Source organism: Phoenix dactylifera, chromosome 12 (assembly GCF_051530095.1).
Source record: "Phoenix dactylifera cultivar Ajwa chromosome 12, Ajwa_hap1_PhDact_Kaust_v1.1, whole genome shotgun sequence".
NCBI classification, from domain to species: Eukaryota; Viridiplantae; Streptophyta; class Magnoliopsida; order Arecales; family Arecaceae; genus Phoenix; species Phoenix dactylifera.
In genome coordinates, this window is record NC_143201.1 from 30,058,732 (window position 1) to 30,079,242 (window position 20,511).

Below are 20,511 nucleotides of genomic sequence, written 5' to 3' on the forward strand. Positions count from 1 at the left end.
CCGGACGCCATCATACGACGGTTGGATTCACATCAAAGCAAGACACGCCCACGCCCCCCAACCCCTCCACGAAGCCGTGGGTCACGTGCGGCAGTGTGCAAGCGAGGACGAGAACGTGGGCCGGAGTTCGTGCATGGACCTGTACAGATGGGCCTCCCATCCAAGTCTGTGCTTTGACACGCGAACGCACCACATTACCACCACCGGTCAGGGTCTGTATCACTAGCTTCCTGGCTCTTGACGTGCGAGGTTCGTTGGCCTACTTGATACGACAGCTGATGGAGACGTGCTGGTGATGATAAAATATATAATTTTTTTTTTTAAAAAAAATGAAGTATAAATTTTTCTTTTATCTTCCTAAAAAATAATAAAAGAATTTCAATAATAAAAATAATAGCAATCAAGCATCTCTTTTTTTTTTATCTGTTTTAAAATAAAAAAATATGCTTTTTTTTTTTTTTTGGTACAATAGCAGCTCACATCCGACCGATAGTTGCCAATAAAATGAGAAAATAAAAATTACAAAAAAAAAAAAAGAAGAAGCTCCGATCTATTCAGATAAAACTCTAGATAAAACCCAACGAGCCATTTTCTTTCCTAACAAACTAGAAGCAGCAACCCAATAATAATTAAAAAAAATTGAGGATCACGTACCTGGGGCTTCTGCGGGACAGGAGATGAACCTTAAGAAACCAACCAACCCGAAAAGCTTACGACAACCAGCAACAGGCTTTCAAGGTTCGAAAATTCAGCATGCAGACGATGATCAAGAGTTTCTGCAGCACTCGAGCCCGACAGTTCGGATCGCAACCTGGAGCAACGCATCACACCGACAACGTGACCACTCTTCCAGTGCCCTCCTCATCTACCTCATCAATTTTGAGGAATAATAGAGCTGCTTAAATTTCAGCTATCCTGGCGAAAACAACAACAGAAGTCGGATGATCTAGACCCGTATTGACAGATGCCTCTCAAACAGTCCGCAGGATCCGGCAAGAATGGCTAATCACCCACACGATCCAGCAAGAATGGCAAAGTTTTCAACGTGAAACCAGCAATCGATTATGAAGCATTTCAGCAGGCAACGAAGCATGAACCTCAGGCAAGAAAGAAGAAATTTATGACGAAAAACGACCGCTATTAAAACAATATAATCCCCAGAAGTCCTATACGAAACGGCGGCGGCGGCGGCGGCGGCGGCACCAACGGAGATGTTGGTTAGTACCTATGCGGCAAATGAACTTTAGGATGCTAGATTTAGCGAGGCATTTGCAAAGAGACCCAGCAACCCTATTTTACCATAGCTGGACCGCGCTGCAACAACAAATCATCCCCAACAGAGCTAGCCTCCCTGGGCACACACCAGATGTATGCTCTCCTTGGAAGCAGGATTCACTTCCACAGTTCTAACAAAACTCGTCATGACTTGCAGATGCTACCCTCGTGAGCTGGAAGAGTCCACAGTCTTGCTCTCACGCATATCCCAGACTTCGAGAGACCTGCACAAAAGCTCATGGATTCCCATGAGTACCCAAATTACTTAGCAAGCTGAGAAATTCAAACTCTGAAGCACGCAAAATGATGCGAGGTTAAAAATAACTGCAAAAGGCCTTCCTATCACTATTTGAAAATCCGTCATAATTGTACTTGATTTTTTCGCTAGTTGGAAAACAACTATAATATATTACATTGATTATTCATCCTTGTGTTCTCTAAATCATAATCATATCATATAGTTTAAGCAATAAATAAAACAATCCGAGCCATGATCACATCTACCGTTATAATGGAAACTCTCGAGGGTGGGCTCCACCCCCATTTGATCCCCACCCCAGTACGCTACAAAACGCCTTTTAATAGAGACACTCGGCAAGGATGACACTTCCCTATGTAGGATTTGGGCCCAAATCTTATCAAATGGATTTAGGACCAACCATGCGAGTCGTATACATGCCACCTTTGAAGCCATCGAACGGAATGAGTCCATATGACTGAAGAATTTTACCATACAATTTAAGCATCTTTTTTCAAATTATAAATACCCAAACAGACTGCAGAATTCTGTGACCATTCGTGCTACTGCAGAATCTTCATGGAGTCCACACTGGATCAAGCCAAGAAAAATTGGTATTTAAGAACTTGGTCCTACAAGTCTATGCCTTTGTTACTCTGTAATTCTAACACTACCTCAAACTCATTTCTCACGTCTGTGCTCCATGTCACAGAGCACTCTCAATATTCTTTTCTCTTTCTGAGAAATTCAATTTCCATGCCTTCCTTACTGTGTACATCTAAAATACTGATCTAAAGTTATCTATACTATATTAATAACTATGAATTTAGGCCTTCAGGCCTGTCAAATTTGTACAAGAGTGCCATTTAAATTCAAGAATGAGGAGCCGCCCATCATTGTATCCTCTGTCCCCACTAACCACCTAACAGCCCCCACTCCATCCAACCATATCTGCTTTTTTAGAAACATTGCAATGGATGGACATTACGACTTCCACAACTATTAGGAATATGGTTTCCACAAATACAAATATCATACCAACCGAACTATTTGGATTCAGCTTTAGATTCATTGCTTAATATTTAAAAATGCGGTAAAAGAAAGAATTACATTGAAGCAGGAAATTTTTTTTTAAAAAAAAAAAAATAGCCAACAGATAGACAAACCTGATCAGCTCCTCAAAAGGAGTTTGACAAGCTTCCATCCTTTGTCACACTTGCAGCACCCATTTTATCTTGTTGGTGAAGATGGTGACTTCAACTCTGTGACTGCTGACTCAATAAGGCATGCTGAGTAAGCTGCCGCTGCATCAGCTGGCTGCTGTTTTGTTGCTGCTGTTTTTGCCACTGAGCTATCTTCTACTGCACAAAGTGAAAAAAATTACAAGGTAGAAAGCAACAAGATGACAAAAGGCAATGCACCAAATGAATAATTGTTGCAACTATTAATCTTGAGACAAAAAACATAAACATCAGATGAGTACAAAGAAAGCATACATTTATCCGCTAACTACTGGCACAAGAACTCATGATTAAAGTAACAGACCTGAGTTCTAAAGACAAATTCTTATTTCAAAGCGAAGCAAAACCATTTCTGCAAGCTCTGAGACAAGTACATCGTTCGACCAACATTCAACGTTCAAACCCATCGACCACAAGTGATACTATGAACAAAAGCATCAACATCACAAACTATAAAATCGACCATCCATCATGTCCATCATTTAAAAGGTCAATATTCATTTCACAAAAAAAAAAAAAAATCCATATCCTACAAGTATTGGAATCCCATTAAAAACAGAATATGCAAACAGCATGACCTTTTCAGTATTCATATATCACCAAAGATGATGACATGAAAAATGCTTGTAAGTTGTCAAGCTCTGAGGTCAGGAGCAAAGGGACACCATCATACAAGCCAAAAAAGGTAATATCTCCTTTTCTCATACAGCTGGCACTAGAAAAGAGGAACCATGTCCCAGTATTCTCAAAACAAGAACTAGAGTTTCTTAATATGAGCAGCCAAACTTTAATAAGCATATCTGTGTCTGCATGTGGCAAGACTGGAAAAGCAGTTTGTATTGGAGATCCAACATTTGGAATGACATCACCAACGGGTTTGACCGGCCATCCTTCCCAAGAACTAAATTTCTGTTGTTCAGAAAACAAAATAATTATGGCTTATTTTACTTAAATGCTCCCAGAAAATGTGTCATTGCTACTGCTTGGTAAGTTACAACCCACAACAATATGAAACTGGAATTTTGATCTTAAAGCAGAGTCTATTTTAACATGCTAGTATGATCCCTGGTAGAACTTGATCACAAATAAAGACTTTAGATCAAGGTATGCTGAACCGACCGGAACCGGTCGGTTCAGCTTGTACCGAACCGGTGCCGACAGGCACCGGTACGGTACAGTGTATAAAAACGGTTCCAACCCAAACTGGGTCGGAATCGATTGCTCCGTACATGTACCGGTGCAAATCGGGCGGGTTCACGCCGGTACAAGCCCAAGCACAATTTTCTCGCGCGGGGGCGCACGGGGAAGAGCGAGAATATATTTTTTTTTAAGAATCGTGCGCGGACGCGCGAGCGGAGAACGCGCGCCCGCGCGGGATTCCCCGCACAGGAACCGCGCCCGCGCATTCTCCAGCAGGGAATCGCGCCTGCATGCGGTTCCCCGCGCGGGGCACCGTGCCCACGCGGGCTGCCAGCCCGCGTGGGGGCATTAAATGCCACAGAGTTTTAATGCCGCTCTATGGCATTTGACGCGGACGCGGACGCGGACGCGCGCGGACGCGTTTTTTTTTTTTTTTGACGTCCGCGCGCGTGTGGCCACACACGCAGCTCCGGTTCGGTACCAGTTCCACGCCGGTACCGAACCGGAACCGTACCGGTGCCGGTGCTCACCGGTACGCCAGTACGGTCGGTCCGGCGAACCTTGCTTCAGATCTTCTTTAACGATTTTTGTCTTTTCATTTATGATGAAATGATGGATGGTAAGCCGGTATGCAAACCAGGGCAGAAATTATGTTCATCATGTAAACTCTGTATCATAAAAGGTTGGCAAATGAATTAGGATGATTAAGTTCTTGAAAAGTATAGTAGCTCATTACAATAAATGATAGGTCATAGGTGGTAATGATTCCAGTTGAATCACTCTTCCGGTAGTGTCAACAGTACTTTAATGTTGTATCATCTTGATGGTGATCTCCACGACCTTACTGAAGATTAAGTAGAACTTTTGGAGTTCTCTATCAAGAAAAGTAGATCTTTTCAACATCATTATTGTAATTTTATTATCAACATCTACCTAAAACTGAAGATCAGGTTTTTGATTAGAAGTATTATTCATATCCAAGATTATCGTGTCGAATTGTGATTTGCAATTTCACAGTTCTGTCTAGGAGAGTTATTTCCCAATTTTTTTCCTGTAACAATGGTGCTACAACAGCAAGTGAACAAATTCTTCCCTATTGGAGTTTTATTTCTAACTGAAGGAAATAAGAGAGCGGAGATCTCTGATTTAATCTTTCAAAGATTGTTGAACAAGTACCAAAAGCTTGTATGAATCAGTTGAGGGAATTTTTAAAGCACCATTGTGTTATTTCAAAAGATCATTCTCCACAAACATTTTTTCTTAAGAACAAGAATATATAAGAACCTGATCAGCATGTAAATCCTTAATCAAGCAATTAATTATACGAAAACTAGAAGATCTGGTAGTTTCCAACTTCTAAAAGCAAAAGTTTCACACATACTGATTCATAAAGCTCCTACTCTACAAAAATATTTTATTCACAGAAATTACAAATTTTGATACATCGTTGTTTAATCATCCATATAGTTGGGTCCATAGGGAAAGCTTACCAAGAGGAGAGCACAGAATGTATGAGATAAGGCGAGAGAGCAAATATTTGTAATTTTAGTCAAAAGAAATGACATCCTATAAGACAGGATCTAATAAAATCTTATGACAATCAGTTGAAAAACTTACTATGAGGGGCCATCCTTTCAATGTCAAATTGCTCCCACCCTCATTAGGCCCTGCCATGAGGGCAGTAAATGTCAGCCTCAAGTACTTTCAAATTATAAATTTAGCCAAAGAACCAGAAATATTTTTTCTATAATCTACGAACTGATATACGTAAAAAATTAACAACAGCTGCCATAAAACAAGCTCAGCAAAAAAAATGGCAGCAGACTGGGAAAAGTACAATGCCCAAAATTATCCATCATCACATAGGATGGTAAAACTATGGAAACTCTTCTTGCTACTTGATCCCCATTACATAAGGGGTATGCAAGTGTTAATTAGGCTAGTATCTTACAAAAATGTTGTAATAGCAATTCTGAGAAACAAAAAGAAAAGCATAACAGTTTGATACGTGCATGGTTACCACTTGGAGCTCCAATTAATGATCCATCAGGGCTTGCACCCCTGGGAGTCAATGCAGGATTCATTTGAGCCTTGATGTCCTGTTACACAGTCTTAGTCATACCAACGAAACCAAGAAGGAAATCACAAGCATTATGTTAATAGAGATGCACCTGTGTTGATCCAGGAAGCATTTGCAGTTCCAGGGTTCTGTCGCATTAAAGGATCAGTGGCAACTAGCCCATTTGGTGTACCATTTAGAAGATGGGTCCCTTCTCTACACGGCTGCTGATTTTGTTGCTGTTGCTTCTGATGCCTCTGTAGCAGAAGTTGTTGCATTTGAATCTGTTGCCACTGCAGCTGAGGATCCTGCTGCTGTTTCTGTTGCTGATGTTCTCGAGCTCTAATTAGTTGAGTCGGCCAAAAATACCACCCAACTACAAGTGACATTCCTTATAAACCACAACTTGTATAGATAATACTGTAATAGGGTCTCTATCTCAGCAAGAGATTAAAAAAAAAAAAAGAAGCCATCTTTGCCAAATTTTATTGAGAGAAACCTACTAAACACAAATTCAACCTTAAACTAAAAGAAACTTACAGGTGCAATTTAAAGTTGAGATCAATTCTGCACGTTGAGCTTCCAAGAGATACCAGAAATTAGGGCTCCTTAGATTCAGAATTAAATATTGGTTAAGTTAAAGACCAAATTGATGGTTGACACCCCAATCTTAAACATCAAAAAGTATTTCTGGCTACCCTCAGTTTAAATCCATAAATGAGAGATACATAGTCAGAAAAATAGTCTTGATAATTGACATAATATTGAAAATATTCATTGTGAAACATCAAAAAACTAGAAGGAACCAAAAAGCATTCTACTAAATCAGAAAGTCTACTATGAAACCAATTAATGTAGTTCAGTAAACTTGACATTGACCCAAGATAATTCAAGTAATAAAGCAGGAAATCAGAATTCTCAAGAAAGGACATAGTATCCAAAGTAAAAGCAGATAAAGTAATGCAAATAAATTTCACTAACATGTAAAAGATAATCCGAGTGCTTTTCATTCGTTCTTGGAATAAAAATATCCCAAAAGACGGACCACCATTCAAAGAGAAATCCACCCAAAGCATCAATTGCTGAAAAACAATGGTATTTAGCATCAAAAGTAAACTAAAACCAGGAAAAGTCGAAACCTAAAACCCTAAGTGCATCTTGAACACCTCTGCCCATATTAAAATTCACATACCACTCACCAACAGGATCTGAAGATACCCTTACCTCCGCTTGAAATGCTTTTGCAGATGCATGCAAATGCCTCTTCATGAAATAATCATAAATAGACACATCCAGCCTGTCACCAGGCTCACACGAAAAAGAATACAGTATTACAACTTCCAAGTTCGAGCCCACTAGGAATACTACCTAATTGGAGTTCAATAACAAAAAAAAAAAAAAGAATAAAGTACAAAGAATTATCTTCCAATAAAAAGTTATAGGAAAAAACCTACAGCTTCAAGAGCACAAGAGAATAATATAAAGTTAACAAAAGGTAAATAAAGCCAAAAAATAAATAAACAAACAAATAAATAAATATATAAAGGAACAACAGAACGAAACCAGCAAACAAAGTTTCAAAATTTAAACACCTAAAATCAAATTACCAAAGAACCCGGAAGACAAACCTTCCAGCACATAAGTCTAGCGGCATGGCATGCAAGAGGGTGTAGAGAAGCAGACGTAGAACCAAAAAAAACTCGGAGAACGAGAAAAGAAAAAGTCATCCATCCATAAAAACGAACACTCGGCAAGAACAATCATAAAAAGAACGAAACAGTAAACAGCAGCAAACCTGGGAAAAATCGGTCGTGCAAAATTAAAACCAGAGCCAAGAAAGAAAGGCTTCTCACATGAAAAGTTAAAAAAAGCACTGAATTCCAGAATGGATTAGTCAACGAAGAAAGCTCGCATTCTTCCAATTTCCAAAACCCTACCCAAGAACGCCCCAAAGAAGGCAACCCACACCAAGGAGAGCCCTATCCGAAGGGAGAAATTATCAAGAAACACCAAACATTAGAAAGAACCCATCCTGGGCGAGCTCCAACGCTACATGAACAAAAAAAAAAAACAAAAAGGCAAGAAATACTTGGAAAAGAGGCAGAAAGCTCACATCTTATCAGCTTCCCAGTTGTCGTGCGACATGATTCCACCGAATCCATCGAAATCAAACTCCTCCGCCTTTCTCTCCCCCCACCCCTCGCCGAATCGGATTCTCGTATCGGCGCCACCCTCTCTCCCTACTCTTCTCCTTCAAGCAACTCGAGGGATAAACCCTCCCAAGTCCCCACGGAACCCCGATCACCCGCCTTCCCCTGTGACCCGCCCAAGATTTAGCCCACGATAAAAACAAAGAAAGGCTCCTTGAATCCAATCCAAGCCTTTAGTCGCATAGAAGAGGAGAGGAGAGAGACGGGGACGGGGGTGCATCTTTGGCGCGATAGAATAATCAACCTTCCTTCGCGCGAAACCACCATTGGATCGTCAGCGAGACAGCGACCCGCCATCGCCGACGGATAAATGACGAACTTCAGAACGCTTTGATATCCGTGCGATCGGTGATCCAACGATGATTCCGTGCGAAGGAACGTTTGCTAAGATGTGCTCGTATGCGAGACTCATATGATATCCGGCGCCGTAACAGAATTGAACGTTTGCCAAAATAACGTAATCCGGGCCTGGTTCTCCCGCTTGGACGAGGCCATTATGGTCATTTAATTTCTCCTGAAAGCTTTCCTGCGCTCAGGACTATCAACGAAAATAATAACCTTCTCACGGCCAGCTAACTCTCCACCGTCCGATCTACATCTGTCCGTAGAGCTTTCATCAGAAGGCGCCCCAAATAAGGACATATTTTAAAACCTGCATCTATCTCACAAACCTACATAACCATTGAAAGCTCCAAACAAGGACATCTCATCGGTTGCATGTGCCTAAGTTTGTCTATGAATGTACCTAACATCCACCCAAACTCATCATTCCTCTTGTTTTAGTAGATTAGGTTAATTTTTTTGCTTAACATAGATTAGGTTAATTTCTATACAAGATTTAACACATTTTTCTGCTAAACAGTGGGCATAGTCTCATCAACATCTGTGTGATGGATATTTATGATCTTTTGCAAGACTTTTCTGTTGTTTATAGCAATATAATCTTTTCCATCCTTCTACCAATGGTGTTGTGCTATACTCCATTGTTCCGATGAATTGGTGTTGCCTACCATAATCTCTATTTGTGGCCACTTCCAGCCATTTATCATGCATCAAGGATAGGTTTATTTGTCGAACCTGTGAGCTACTTCGCTATGAGTATGTCGCTCAAATGCTTTTTACTTAACTATGGTAGCTTAGCTAGTTGGCACCCTTATCGGCTTATCACCAAGCGAGAGGTCCTATATTCAAACCTGTGGCCTTCTTGCAACAATCAAGGGTCCATCTTTATAGCTGCATCTTCAAGAAAAGCAACCTTTTCGGATCCTTTTCTGTAAATGCCCCTTCATTTTCAATTCATTTTGGACTATATCCATTGCATTTGTCCTCGACAACAAGTATTTACAAACTAGAAACTTAATTATCTTATGAATATAAGATGAAGTACTGATTTATATATTGATACAAAAGAATTATACAGAGAGAAGATATTCATGTTCTCGTAAAAAAAAATACTGGCACATTTCATCGACTGACCAAAAAACGAAGGGAAGAAAAAAAAAAATCTTACACAATGTCATAAAAGATAGTATAAATAAAAAATATTAATTAGATACATCGTTTTCATTGTACAGACATTGATTAGCAGCATTGGAAGTAAGACACGCGTAAGTGGTTTCCAAGACCCATCTTATCTTCTCTGGAAGTTGAACACTTTAATTGAGAAGGCAAAGACAACAGCAAAGAGTACGGCAAACCCGACGACTGCAACAGCTACTACACCCAAGAAGTCATGCCGGAACCCAAAATGCGTCCTGATGTATTCTTGCACGCTGGGACCATTCTCCAAGTATTGCGTCGCATAATCTCCGAACTGTGATGCAACTAGGCCATACAAGGTCCAAGCCACCGGGCATGCCCAGGAATACCATCTCCACCACACAGGAATCCTCTGTAACCATCCACAGAAAAATATAAGAAACGCAGTTCTATAATGAAAATCCAAATACTGAAGGAATAGGGTGAACTTACGGGTCGAGGAATTAGGTAGCCTGCAAAAATATTCCATATGGCATAGAAGGCAGTGGAGACTATGGCAGCTATGTCACTGTTTGGTGTCATGGCAACTGCCATCATTCCATAGAATGTGAAGTACAAGAAAGTGAAGAACGTGAAGAACAGATACCAAAAGAACTTTTGAAGCGTCCAATCAAAACCAATCAAGCTATACACGATTATTCCATATATAAGTGCCTGAAGGAAGACGTGTGGAATCTCGATTAGAACCTGCAAGCATTGGCATAGTATGAGATGCAACCCGAGCATTAGACTTCAGTTTAAGCTTAATTTGGATGGATTTTGAGATATGGATTCATGTCCTTACCTGCGCAAATGCATAGGGTAGAGCAGAATACATTCCAGCAGCCTTTTCTCTGTAGAAAACTGTTCGCTCAACATCGACGATTGGTTGCACTGTTTGGCCATTCTGTATTCCAATGAACAGAACTGCAGCATACATGGAGCCCAAGGAGTTGAACAGCTCTTGTTGTGTGTTTCTGCAGAATTTACAATCATAGAGATGAACTCAGCTGCTAGTTATCCCAGAACATAAATGGGTATCGATACAAGCTTGTGAAGTAGATTTTGCTGCTAGAGTGGTGTCGATAGCTTACACTTTTTTCCCAAGTTTCCAGAAGATTGTGCCGAATATGAAGGCGATGATGGTGGTGAAGAAAATTCTCGTGGCAGTATATGATGGATTGCGCCAGTACGATTTATGTTGCTTCCATAAGCAAGCCATGGATTGTGTGAGGAAGGGCTGTGAGTACTTGGTTGGGAAAAGGAGGTCTTTTGAGCCAGGGGGAGGAGTGCTCAGTTCACCGATCAGAGCTTTGTTTCTCCTGCAACAATTTCCAGCAATGAGTAAGAACTACAACTACAGACGGCCAATCAATTTCTCAAAGAATTTTGGCGTGATAGCGAAACAATAAACCTATATACCTACCTGCATAGATCAGAATTTTTGTATATTTCGGCAAAGTTGACTCCTAAAATTTCCTCTTGTGCCTGAGAGGTCACCTCCAACATCCATGTTGCAGGGTTGTAACCATCTTTTATTTTTCTCACTCCTTCGACCCCCTAGACAAAAAGTAAACAACGATGATATCAGCATCCCTATCGGGTGGGGATATTAGAACAATTTATCTGCTTTTTGTTATGCATCACTGAAGCTTACCTCAAAGTACTCGATCAAATGGCGTGAATTTCGTCCCAAGGGGCCAACGTATATCTCTTCTCCACCTCTTTTCATTAGGAAGAGCTGCAATTGTGCAGAAACGGAGATCAGTATCCACGCACAGGCACATGGAAGGATCAAGCAGAACTACATGGTTCTTTGATTTCACTTGCACCCTACCTCATCAAAAGATTCAAAGATGTCGATGCTGGGCTGGTGAATTGTGCACACGACAGTCCTTCCCGTGTCCACGGTGTTCCTGACTGCCCTCATCACAATTGCTGCTGCCCTTGCATCTAATCCAGAGGTTGGCTCGTCCATAAATATGATAGAGGGGTTGGCAACCAGCTCCACGGCGATTGTAAGCCTCTTCCGCTGTTCAGTTGATAGGCCATTCACGCCGGGCAGTCCTACCAATGCTCCCCTTAGTGTTGTCAGCTCTACAAGTTCCATGACCTCCTCGACAAACATCTGCAGCAAAAGCTTTCTACGGATCAGTTGGGAGGCAAAACATACCAACAAACTCTTGGAAGCAGTAGGGCTCCTCTACCAACCTTCCTAGTGTCAGAGTCAACTTCAGGAGGCAAGCGAAGCCATGCAGAGAAGAGAAGAGCTTCATAAACAGTGACATGAGGAGAGTGGATGTCATTTTGTTCGCAGTAGCCTGATATCCGCGCAAATGTTTCTTGTTTCTTGGGATAGCCAGATATGGTGATGTTTCCTTCGATATAACCTCCAGTTTTCCTACCCGCCAGCACATCCATGAGAGTCGTCTTGCCCGCCCCACTCACACCCATCAGCGCTGTAAGGACTCCAGGCCTGAAAGCTCCACTCACGCCCTTCAGCAGCATTAACCTATCCTCCGTGACACCTCTGTCTTTCATTTCCTGCAGGCGAAGTGGAGGCTCTATGATTAGTTATACTTCTGTTGCAACATAATACAAAATGTTCTGCATTTGTGGCCTGGATATACCTGTGGCATATCAACAGAGTATCTGATGTCATCGAAGGTGAGCGAAAGAGGAGTAAAAGGAAGAACCATTCCCTTTTTCCTGCTCTCTCCATTTTGCGAAGCCCTCCTAATATCCCTGTCGCTCTCTGTATTTGTTTTGATTTGTTTTAGATGTCTGGGCTCCAGGAGTGGATGGATTAGCCTAAGATCAAAAATAGACTGAGACTGACCTTGTGATGATGCTGTGGGGTTGGAGGAGTCTGTTCCTGCAGGCAAAAGCTCGATGCTTTCTCCTGTTCTGTTTGCATGCTTTTCTTTCAGCTCAGCTTCAGATATAACTGTCTGACCTTTTCCGAGTGCTGGAGGCATTAAATCACAAATCAGTACCACATCATATAAACGTGGACAAGTTTTAGCAAGGTGAAGCTATAGATAAAATAAGCTGATCGATACTTACGGTCGAGCCAATCAAGGAAGAAAACAAAGAGGATATTGAACAAGAAGATATATCCGAGCAATGCGCCAACACCAATCCAGTACCAGTTTGCATCAACAAAAATCCCACGAGAGATTAGGACTTGAACTCCCAATGTGCTATTGCCATTAGTCGTAGCCACAGTCTGTACCAGTTAGAAAGTTTTTTGACTTAAGACAATTCCCTTGAAAGAGTGCAACTATATCCTTGGGTGCTGCTCTCCCTCTCTTTTATTCAGGCAGAAAAGACAGAGAATTTTACGTGCATACCTTTTGCCAACTATGTCCAAGGAACTCATTCACTGCAATTGCATTCTGTGCGTACATCAGAGGAGACGACCAGTAACCCCAGATCCACCATTTCTTGATATCCACTGCAAAAAAAAAAATAAAGGGACTGAAAGTTAGATGCAATGCTCTAGTGGCAAAACAATGAGCTTGCCTTTAGCTGACAGGCCACATTAGCCTGAACATTTTTTTACCCCGTGATATGAGGAATCCACCAAGAATCAAAAGAACAAGCTGTGCAAAGGATCCAAATGTATCGGCAACAACCATCTCCCTCCCAAGTGCAGCAAGGACTCGGAAAAGTCCAGATGCCATCTGACTAATTAATACTAGCAGCAAGTAGTGCCGGAAAAACCTGCAGGACAGTAGTGTTTTAAGGTCATTCACAGGAATCCATGAAAAAGGAACTCAGCCTGCTCTTGCAAAGAGACAACTCTCGTGTGATTTTGTTTCAATCAGTCTAACCTTTGTATATTTGGGTCGAAGCCAATGACATAATAAGTCATGCCTATCCAGACAGCACACTCCAGAAATGATATGGGTATCTTAAGGATCCATGTTGGCAGTGCATATGCCCATGATGGATAGAAGCGGAGGTCTCTTTGCTTGTAGAATATAGGGAGCTTGGCAATACTCATTGCAAGCTCTGCAAATCCATTAAACAGATGAGTGACCAGCCCAAGAAACATCGCACCCAAGTAGATAGCTCCATCTTCCACAGTATTGCGGTGCATATTTGTTCGCAGGAAGACCGTCATCCCGATGGTTCCAAGAATTATCAGCTGATATGAAAAGGAGAAGAAAGTTTGTTGGCCATCAAACTTTGTGAACCTTTAATATTCAAGAGACGATGCTATGGTTTACGCCCCACTCACCTGGACCACTTTGAATATGTAAACAAATGAATTCCTCTTCATTAGCAACCATTCCCGTGAGAAGCAAGCTTTCAACAGCTCCATTGTGCTGACTCCATACTTTGAAGTTGTCAATGCGGCAGGATGGTTTCTGCTCCTATCGAATGGGGTACCAAGCTCCTCTCCTAGTTTGCGGCCAACGTGGAATGACTGGAAGGCTTCTGAAAACTCATTGACAGAAATATACCTGTATGGCTCGTCTTTCCGTGCCCAGTACTGGTGCTGATCCTTCCTCGATGTAACCTATTGAATGCAGAGAGATCAGTGTGGAGTTATCTAAGAGAAGAGCCATTCGTGTGTCATTTTTGTTTGATGGTAGTGGATTATGATTACAAGTTATCCATCAGCCACGATACTTACCTCTTGCAAGAAGTCGGCCACACCTTTCCTCTCAGGACATTTGAAACCAATCGATTCAAAGAATTCAAGGATATTTTCCCTAGGACCCTGATACACAATTTGCCCTTCTGAGAGGAGAACGATGTCATCAAAGAGGTCGAACGTCTCTGGTGCTGGCTGAAGCAATGCAATGAATGCAGTCCCGCCAAGGATGTGGACTGATTGTCTGAGGGAGTTGACAATCTGGTAAGTTGTGGAGCTGTCGAGACCGGTAGAGATCTCATCCATGAATAGTGCCTTAGCTGGCCCAACAAGCATCTCGCCTGCATAGAATCAAGTGAAGCATCATTAGAACTTGGTATCTTAATATTCCATCAGAGAGCATTGCTTATGTTTAATAGTTCTAGAGTTCTAGTCCGGTCTCTTCTTTTTCTTGTTAGATTTACCTGTTGTAACACGTTTCTTTTGTCCTCCAGAGATGCCTCTTATCATTGCATCTCCTACCATAGTATCAGCACAGATGTCCAGTCCCAAAATCTGCGGAAGAGAATAGCATAAATTGATTCATTTTTTTCTCCTTGATATCTTTTCATTAACACTGATTTTTGATTGATTTATCTTTTATCTTTTTGTTTTTCAGAGAATAGATATTTCTTTTTTTCTTACAGAACTTACTTTCAGAATATAATCTGTAACCACAATCTCTTGACCTTCCACAGATATAGCCTGCAGGAACAACAAAAACGAGAATTGCTTCAATTTTAGATATTCAATGAATTCATCTTTATGTTAGAAACCTGTCATGCTATTGAATGCGTCCTACGATGAATTAAAAACTTCAAGAAACATTTGAGAAATAAGCCGTAGATGCATACTTTAAAAATTTCTACCGATTTGCTATCTATCGGCGTAGGCCACTTTTTTAAATAAAAAGTATTATGCCATCTTAATTTTTCCCACCTCCTTCTCCATTATGTCAAGATCACATGAATGTATGCCACGAATGGGAAGAAAGAATTTTCACATCTTGTTTTTTTACCTTCATGTACACATCGATGTCGGGATCTGGCTTGATGTTTGCTTCCTTCTCTCTTCTTGATAGCTCTGTCAACATATCTGTAATGATTGCAAACGTATGAGTTTCTTTGATGTGCGAAGCTCCTTGCGAGAATATATATTAGCTAAAACATTCTCTTTCGACTTACCATAACGCGTTCCAACTCCCTGGCATCTTGCAGAAAAAGCCATGGTCTCTCTCACTGTCATCTCCCCAATGTGAATATCATGCTGACCAATATATGCAGAGGTCCTCTGAGGAACAAATTCATCCATGTCATGACCATTGTAAGTCACTCTTCCAGATACCTGACATTTTCAGATGCCTCAGTGTGTTATTTTTATGTTTCCACAAACTTCATCAAATACAAAAACAAACACACCAGTTAATTCCTTTACAGTGTTCAGTTCTCCATTTTGGAATGGCTCTTTGGAGACACTGAAACCAAAATAACAGCCGGCTAATAATATATAATAGGGACTTGCAATATGTTCACCTTTAGAGTTGAATCAAGTTTTCCTGCCAGAGCTAAGAGCAGAGTAGTCTTTCCGGAGCCTGGAGGACCTAGAAGCAGAGTCATTCTGTGTGCAGTATATAAACAAATCAGAATTCTTGAGAAATCCAACTCGACATACGATAAGGCTCATTCGAAATTACATAGCAATCTAGCTAAATTCTTTCTCTCTTTATTACCTGCAGGGTCGGATGATTCCACTAACATCATGAAGGATCGAAATTGGTTTTTTTCCGCTTGGAACGATATGAAGGTAACTTAGAACATCCTGAGAACAGAGAAGCACCAGTTCATTTAGACATACTGTACCAATAAACATGCAATCAAAGAATTCAGTTTTATCTTTAATGGTTATTATTTGATATAGAGATGGTGAGCTACAGGTGTGAATTACCATTATCTTATTATAGAAGAAGTTGGTGAAGGTAGGAACGCCCCGATTTCCCACGTAGGCTTCTGCATCAATGTTAAGATGCTCAAACCGGACCTCGATTGTAGGATTATCGATTCCAACACTGCAGGATACAGAAAGAAAACAGCCAAATACTTCAAAAATTGGATAAGGATAACGCTGTTTTTTTTTTTTTTTTTTTTTTTTTTTTTTTGGGGGGGGGGGGGGGGGGGGGGGGAGGCAATAACCACCCGGCCTAACATTAATACTATCGAAACAGGGAGTTGGGACCAAGAAAGAAGCATACCGTTCCATTCGGTTCCTTAGCTTTAACAGGAATTTCTCATTATCTTCCTCTGCGGTCTTCACCAATCTCTCCAACAAATTCTTCCTCTCCTGGAAGCCCAGCCCGTGGATGTCTACTTCCTGGATCTCACCGCCCTCTGCCGCTGTGAGTATGCCTTTCCTCATCCGGTCATAGGTGGGCAACTTCTCTATGGCGGCCCATTTCAGGGCCTCCTCGTCGTCTTCTTCCCGGCCGGACCGGCCAAAGATTTCACTTGCCGAGGAGGTATGCCGCCACGAGGAGACGGTGCGGCGCATGCTTCCCTGCATGCTCCCTGAAAAGCTCCCTTTTCTAAAACCGCTCTCCATTCTTTTGGATTTCCGAATTCCCCAGCCCCAATGCTGAGGCCTCTTCCAGAAATCTGAAAACGCGATTGATTTCCTCTCTCTCTCTCGGGAAAAAAAAAAAACTCCTGCTGTAAAGTTGAATCACGCTGCTAATACTTGAAAATCATGCCCTCGACGCCGTGGAGAAGCGAATTCAAATAACGAAAATCCACCAGAAGAACACTTGCCAATTCCAGTCCAAGAGGACTGCAAGTCAGACCCGCTCTTCCTCCTCCTTTTTCTGACCTGGTGGATGGAATCCCCTGAGCTGGTGGGTGCGTCTAGGAGCGAAGACTTCCGGAGATGGAAGGGGCTTTAAATACTGGTGGTGATGATTGAGAGGGAGCCGAGCACAGGGAGTGGGACCGTGCTGCATTAGTTTGAACGGTATGACTTCCATGGTTTCCCGGCTAATGCTGCCTTGCTTTTCCTTCTGGAATGTGTCGCCATTTGCATGCCTTCTTTGACCGTCGAGAGTTTGAATTTCCAAGGGATGACCAGGGCGTAATCAAGGCCTTCAGTCTTCACAGGTGCGCTATATATTATTTCCATGGATAGGAAATATATCCTTCGGTCAACCGGGAATTTTCATTACGCGCCGTCGGTGGCGGAACCCCGACGTAAATAACCGCATTATATTTTATACATAGAGACCAGAGAGAGAGAGAGAGAGAGAGAGTCAAGATATGGGCCGGGGTTCCTGGGGACCAAGTTACGCCTTTGTAGCTGTAGCTCCAATGGGACTAATGGGAGGAAGGATGGAACGCTTTGATGCATGACCGACCATTTGATCAGCATTCGAGGGTCGAAATTGCTCCCTCGATGTTGGACTTTCTCTACGAGATGAGTGGGATCACGGGATATATATTTATTTATTGGTAGAAGGATCACGGGACTTTAATGGTGGGTTCGCGTCGTGCGTTGGGCCCAATAAATGAGCGTTGGAGCCTAGCCTGACGTATGGGCTCCTCTGCGCGTGAAGTCGGCAAGGTGGGGTCCGAATGTCGGGCTTCGGATGTTACCGTGCGAAAGCCGCAAGCGTATGGCGGACGGAGGGGCGGAGAGTATGAACGGGTCCGGAGGAAACAAGGACAAAAGAGCGGTAGTTTAGGTTAGGAGTTGTTATCAATGGAAGCCGGCCGGCCGTCTGCTTCTAGTTTTCCACCGCCCGATGGCAGCTTTCAAATATTGTTATCTGGTGCGGTACTCTACAAGGGATGCCTATTATCATGATAAATTGAGATCCTTGATTTATCATAGATAATATTGAGATTGAAATTTTTGGAAAGAATCGATATGTCTAATAATTAGGATCCCGATAAAAATTGTAGAGAAAGTACTTAAAGATTTTGGCAAATATATGAAGATTGTACAAGCTAACGTCCTAAGATATATTGTTCTTAGTTAAGATATAAAAAAAAAAAGCTGAAATTTTGTATATACTGTATTGGAGAGTGCTCGATACAGATACCGTCGACCTCAGCCAAGAAGAAAAATTCGATGGATTGAATATTTAAAACAGTGAAAATGAGCACGCCAAAGGTTCAAACATGTGCTTGTTTGACATTCATTGTAATAGAACTAACCAAAATTTTGAAAAGTTGTTTTTGCTTTCTTATTGGACTTGAGCTGAATTTGGTTGAGATCTTCGGTGAAACTCATGATGAGGCTCATTCAAACTCAGTTCATATTGATAACATATCACTTATTAGCGCTACTGCGTCATCAATTACACATGCTGATATATTGAGACCTACTCCAAGTCCGAATAAAATAAATTATGGCATATATTTGCTTATGATAAAGAAAATAAATAATGACATACAAGAAAATAAATTATGGCATATATCTCCTAATGATGAAATAAACATGCAATAGTATACAAAGAAACGAAACATGGCATATATCTTTTTATGATGAAGGAAATAAATAATGATATCCAAGGAAGCAAATCATGACATATATTTCAAAGAAACAAATAATAGCATGCAAGAAAACAAATCATGACGAACAAAAAAACAAATCCTTATGATATTATATAGTTGCAATAATAGTAGATCTTTGTTATCACTATATCTCTGCTTATAATTATATAACCAATCTTTTGTAAAACTTATATATAATGTACATGTCTCACTAAACTGAGTGTAGTGCCCTTGATATATCACATTGCCTCCAATCTCTATGCCTAATCTCTTAATTTTTTCAACCCCAATGTTACTGATTTTCTTAATATATAAAGAGCGTACCTATTGATGTCTTAAAAGTATATTGTTCTATCATAGTCAAGATAATAAAAAGGCTGAAATTTTGTATATGTTATATTGGAAAGTGCTTGATACCGATACAATCAGCCTCAGCCAAGAAGAAAACTTCAATGGATTGAACATTTAAAAACAATAAACATGAGCGCACCAAATGCCCATATTGATGTTTGTTTATCATTTATTATAATACAATTGACCAAAAGTTTGGAAAAAGTTGTTTTTTGCTTTCTTGTTGGACTTAAGCTTAAGTTGGGATCTTCAGTGGAACCCACGCTGAGGCTCATTCAAACACAATTCACACAACCTTGGCTTAACCCTTTCAATTTTGAGGTTAGAGCTTCGATTTCACTTGTCAAGTTGATTGAAAGGTTAATGTTATACATTCAAGTCTAAGAAAGCCAAGAGATGTTTATGCTCGGCTACAAATTAATTTTAACCCTAAAGTAGTGATTGTCCTTAGCTTCAACCTAGAATTGTGGAGTCTAAAACCTAGTCAAATCAACACAAGCACTTCATTGGTTGCTCTGATCAATTGCCAACCTTTGGTGCACCTACCTTCATGTAGCTCTCTCACTTCTGAGGAGGCCCTGCCACCGCCCAATGCCACATCCTATTCCCACCGCCAGCCTTAATCATGGTCATGACTCATGAGCCCTTCGTCACCGTTGCCAACCCCCAGCTCCTACGGGCAACCACCATTGGACTTCTCCACGACCATATCACGCCATTAATTAATACCCATCCATTGACATTGCTGGTGCACTCGCTGCAAACATGAGAAGGACGGAAGAGCAAAACATAAACGAAAATAGCGGTTCATATCTCCGGCCAATTTAAAGCAAAAATATATCCTTTGAAATTCGTTTTAAATTGCTGAAAACACCTTCCTGTACTGGAAACTATCAACGAGAAAGACAAGTTTAGGGTGTTTTATAAAAAGATTGCGTGCTAAATTAAAACTAGTATAGGCCCCACTAGATAGGTGCAGAAAACCAATTGGTCCCCTCCAATTCCCAAACACTTGAATACCCTTCCTTGTTGGATTCATCACCATGCCCAAATAGAAGAATCCATGACCCTGCAATCGTGTGATTTGTATTGGCCCAATGCATCCAACCGTAGCTGGTGGGGTTTTTCCAACCACTCCATTGCCCTATGTAATAAGATATAATTTTATCCATAATGACCATTTTTGTACGCACGCCGCACAATCCCAACGCGCATGGCTCGGCCGACTTTGCTTTCAATCGCAGCCGCCCGATTCGTGCCATGGAATATGCTTTGCTTCCTCGCAAGCCAAATGAT

At 41.3% G+C, this 20,511-nt stretch overlaps 2 protein-coding genes across 13 annotated transcripts; both read right to left on the bottom strand.

Annotated features, from left to right (window-relative positions):
- Positions 1-396: 396 nt before the first annotated feature.
- LOC103705480 (uncharacterized) lies at positions 397-8,373 on the bottom strand. Of its 11 annotated transcripts, none has more exons than XM_089926483.1 (9): positions 8,067-8,250; positions 7,178-7,317; positions 6,935-7,035; positions 6,494-6,561; positions 6,066-6,329; positions 5,915-5,993; positions 5,512-5,561; positions 2,680-2,871; positions 397-1,499 (listed from the first exon to the last, which is right to left on the bottom strand). In XM_089926483.1, exons 1-6 carry the CDS (start codon positions 8,113-8,115, stop codon positions 5,941-5,943), a joined length of 675 nt encoding a protein of 224 aa, XP_089782609.1. In that variant the 5' UTR covers positions 8,116-8,250; the 3' UTR covers positions 397-1,499; positions 2,680-2,871; positions 5,512-5,561; positions 5,915-5,940. The 11 variants fall into 11 exon arrangements, 9 of the variants coding, with proteins under 9 accessions (XP_089782609.1, XP_089782608.1, XP_089782607.1 ...); XM_089926482.1 differs by having other exon boundaries at positions 2,680-2,874; XM_089926481.1 differs by having other exon boundaries at positions 5,907-5,993.
- A 1,164-nt stretch (positions 8,374-9,537) lies between these two features.
- LOC103704182 (ABC transporter G family member 39) lies at positions 9,538-17,632 on the bottom strand. 2 transcript variants are annotated; one of them, XM_008787375.6, is made up of 24 exons: positions 16,575-17,632; positions 16,271-16,391; positions 16,056-16,144; positions 15,859-15,943; positions 15,511-15,670; positions 15,345-15,421; positions 14,981-15,031; positions 14,752-14,842; positions 14,327-14,628; positions 13,928-14,209; positions 13,518-13,834; positions 13,247-13,407; positions 13,035-13,138; positions 12,748-12,910; positions 12,521-12,649; positions 12,312-12,436; positions 11,893-12,225; positions 11,519-11,809; positions 11,339-11,422; positions 11,108-11,241; positions 10,776-11,003; positions 10,487-10,658; positions 10,135-10,389; positions 9,538-10,054 (listed from the first exon to the last, which is right to left on the bottom strand). In XM_008787375.6, the coding sequence occupies exons 1-24, from the start codon at positions 16,919-16,921 to the stop codon at positions 9,794-9,796; spliced, it is 4,362 nt and encodes a 1,453-aa protein (XP_008785597.2). In that variant the 5' UTR covers positions 16,922-17,632; the 3' UTR covers positions 9,538-9,793. The 2 variants fall into 2 exon arrangements, with proteins under 2 accessions (XP_008785597.2, XP_088564219.1); XM_088708093.2 differs by having other exon boundaries at positions 12,312-12,649; positions 16,575-17,228.
- Between the last annotated feature and the right edge of the window lie 2,879 nt (positions 17,633-20,511).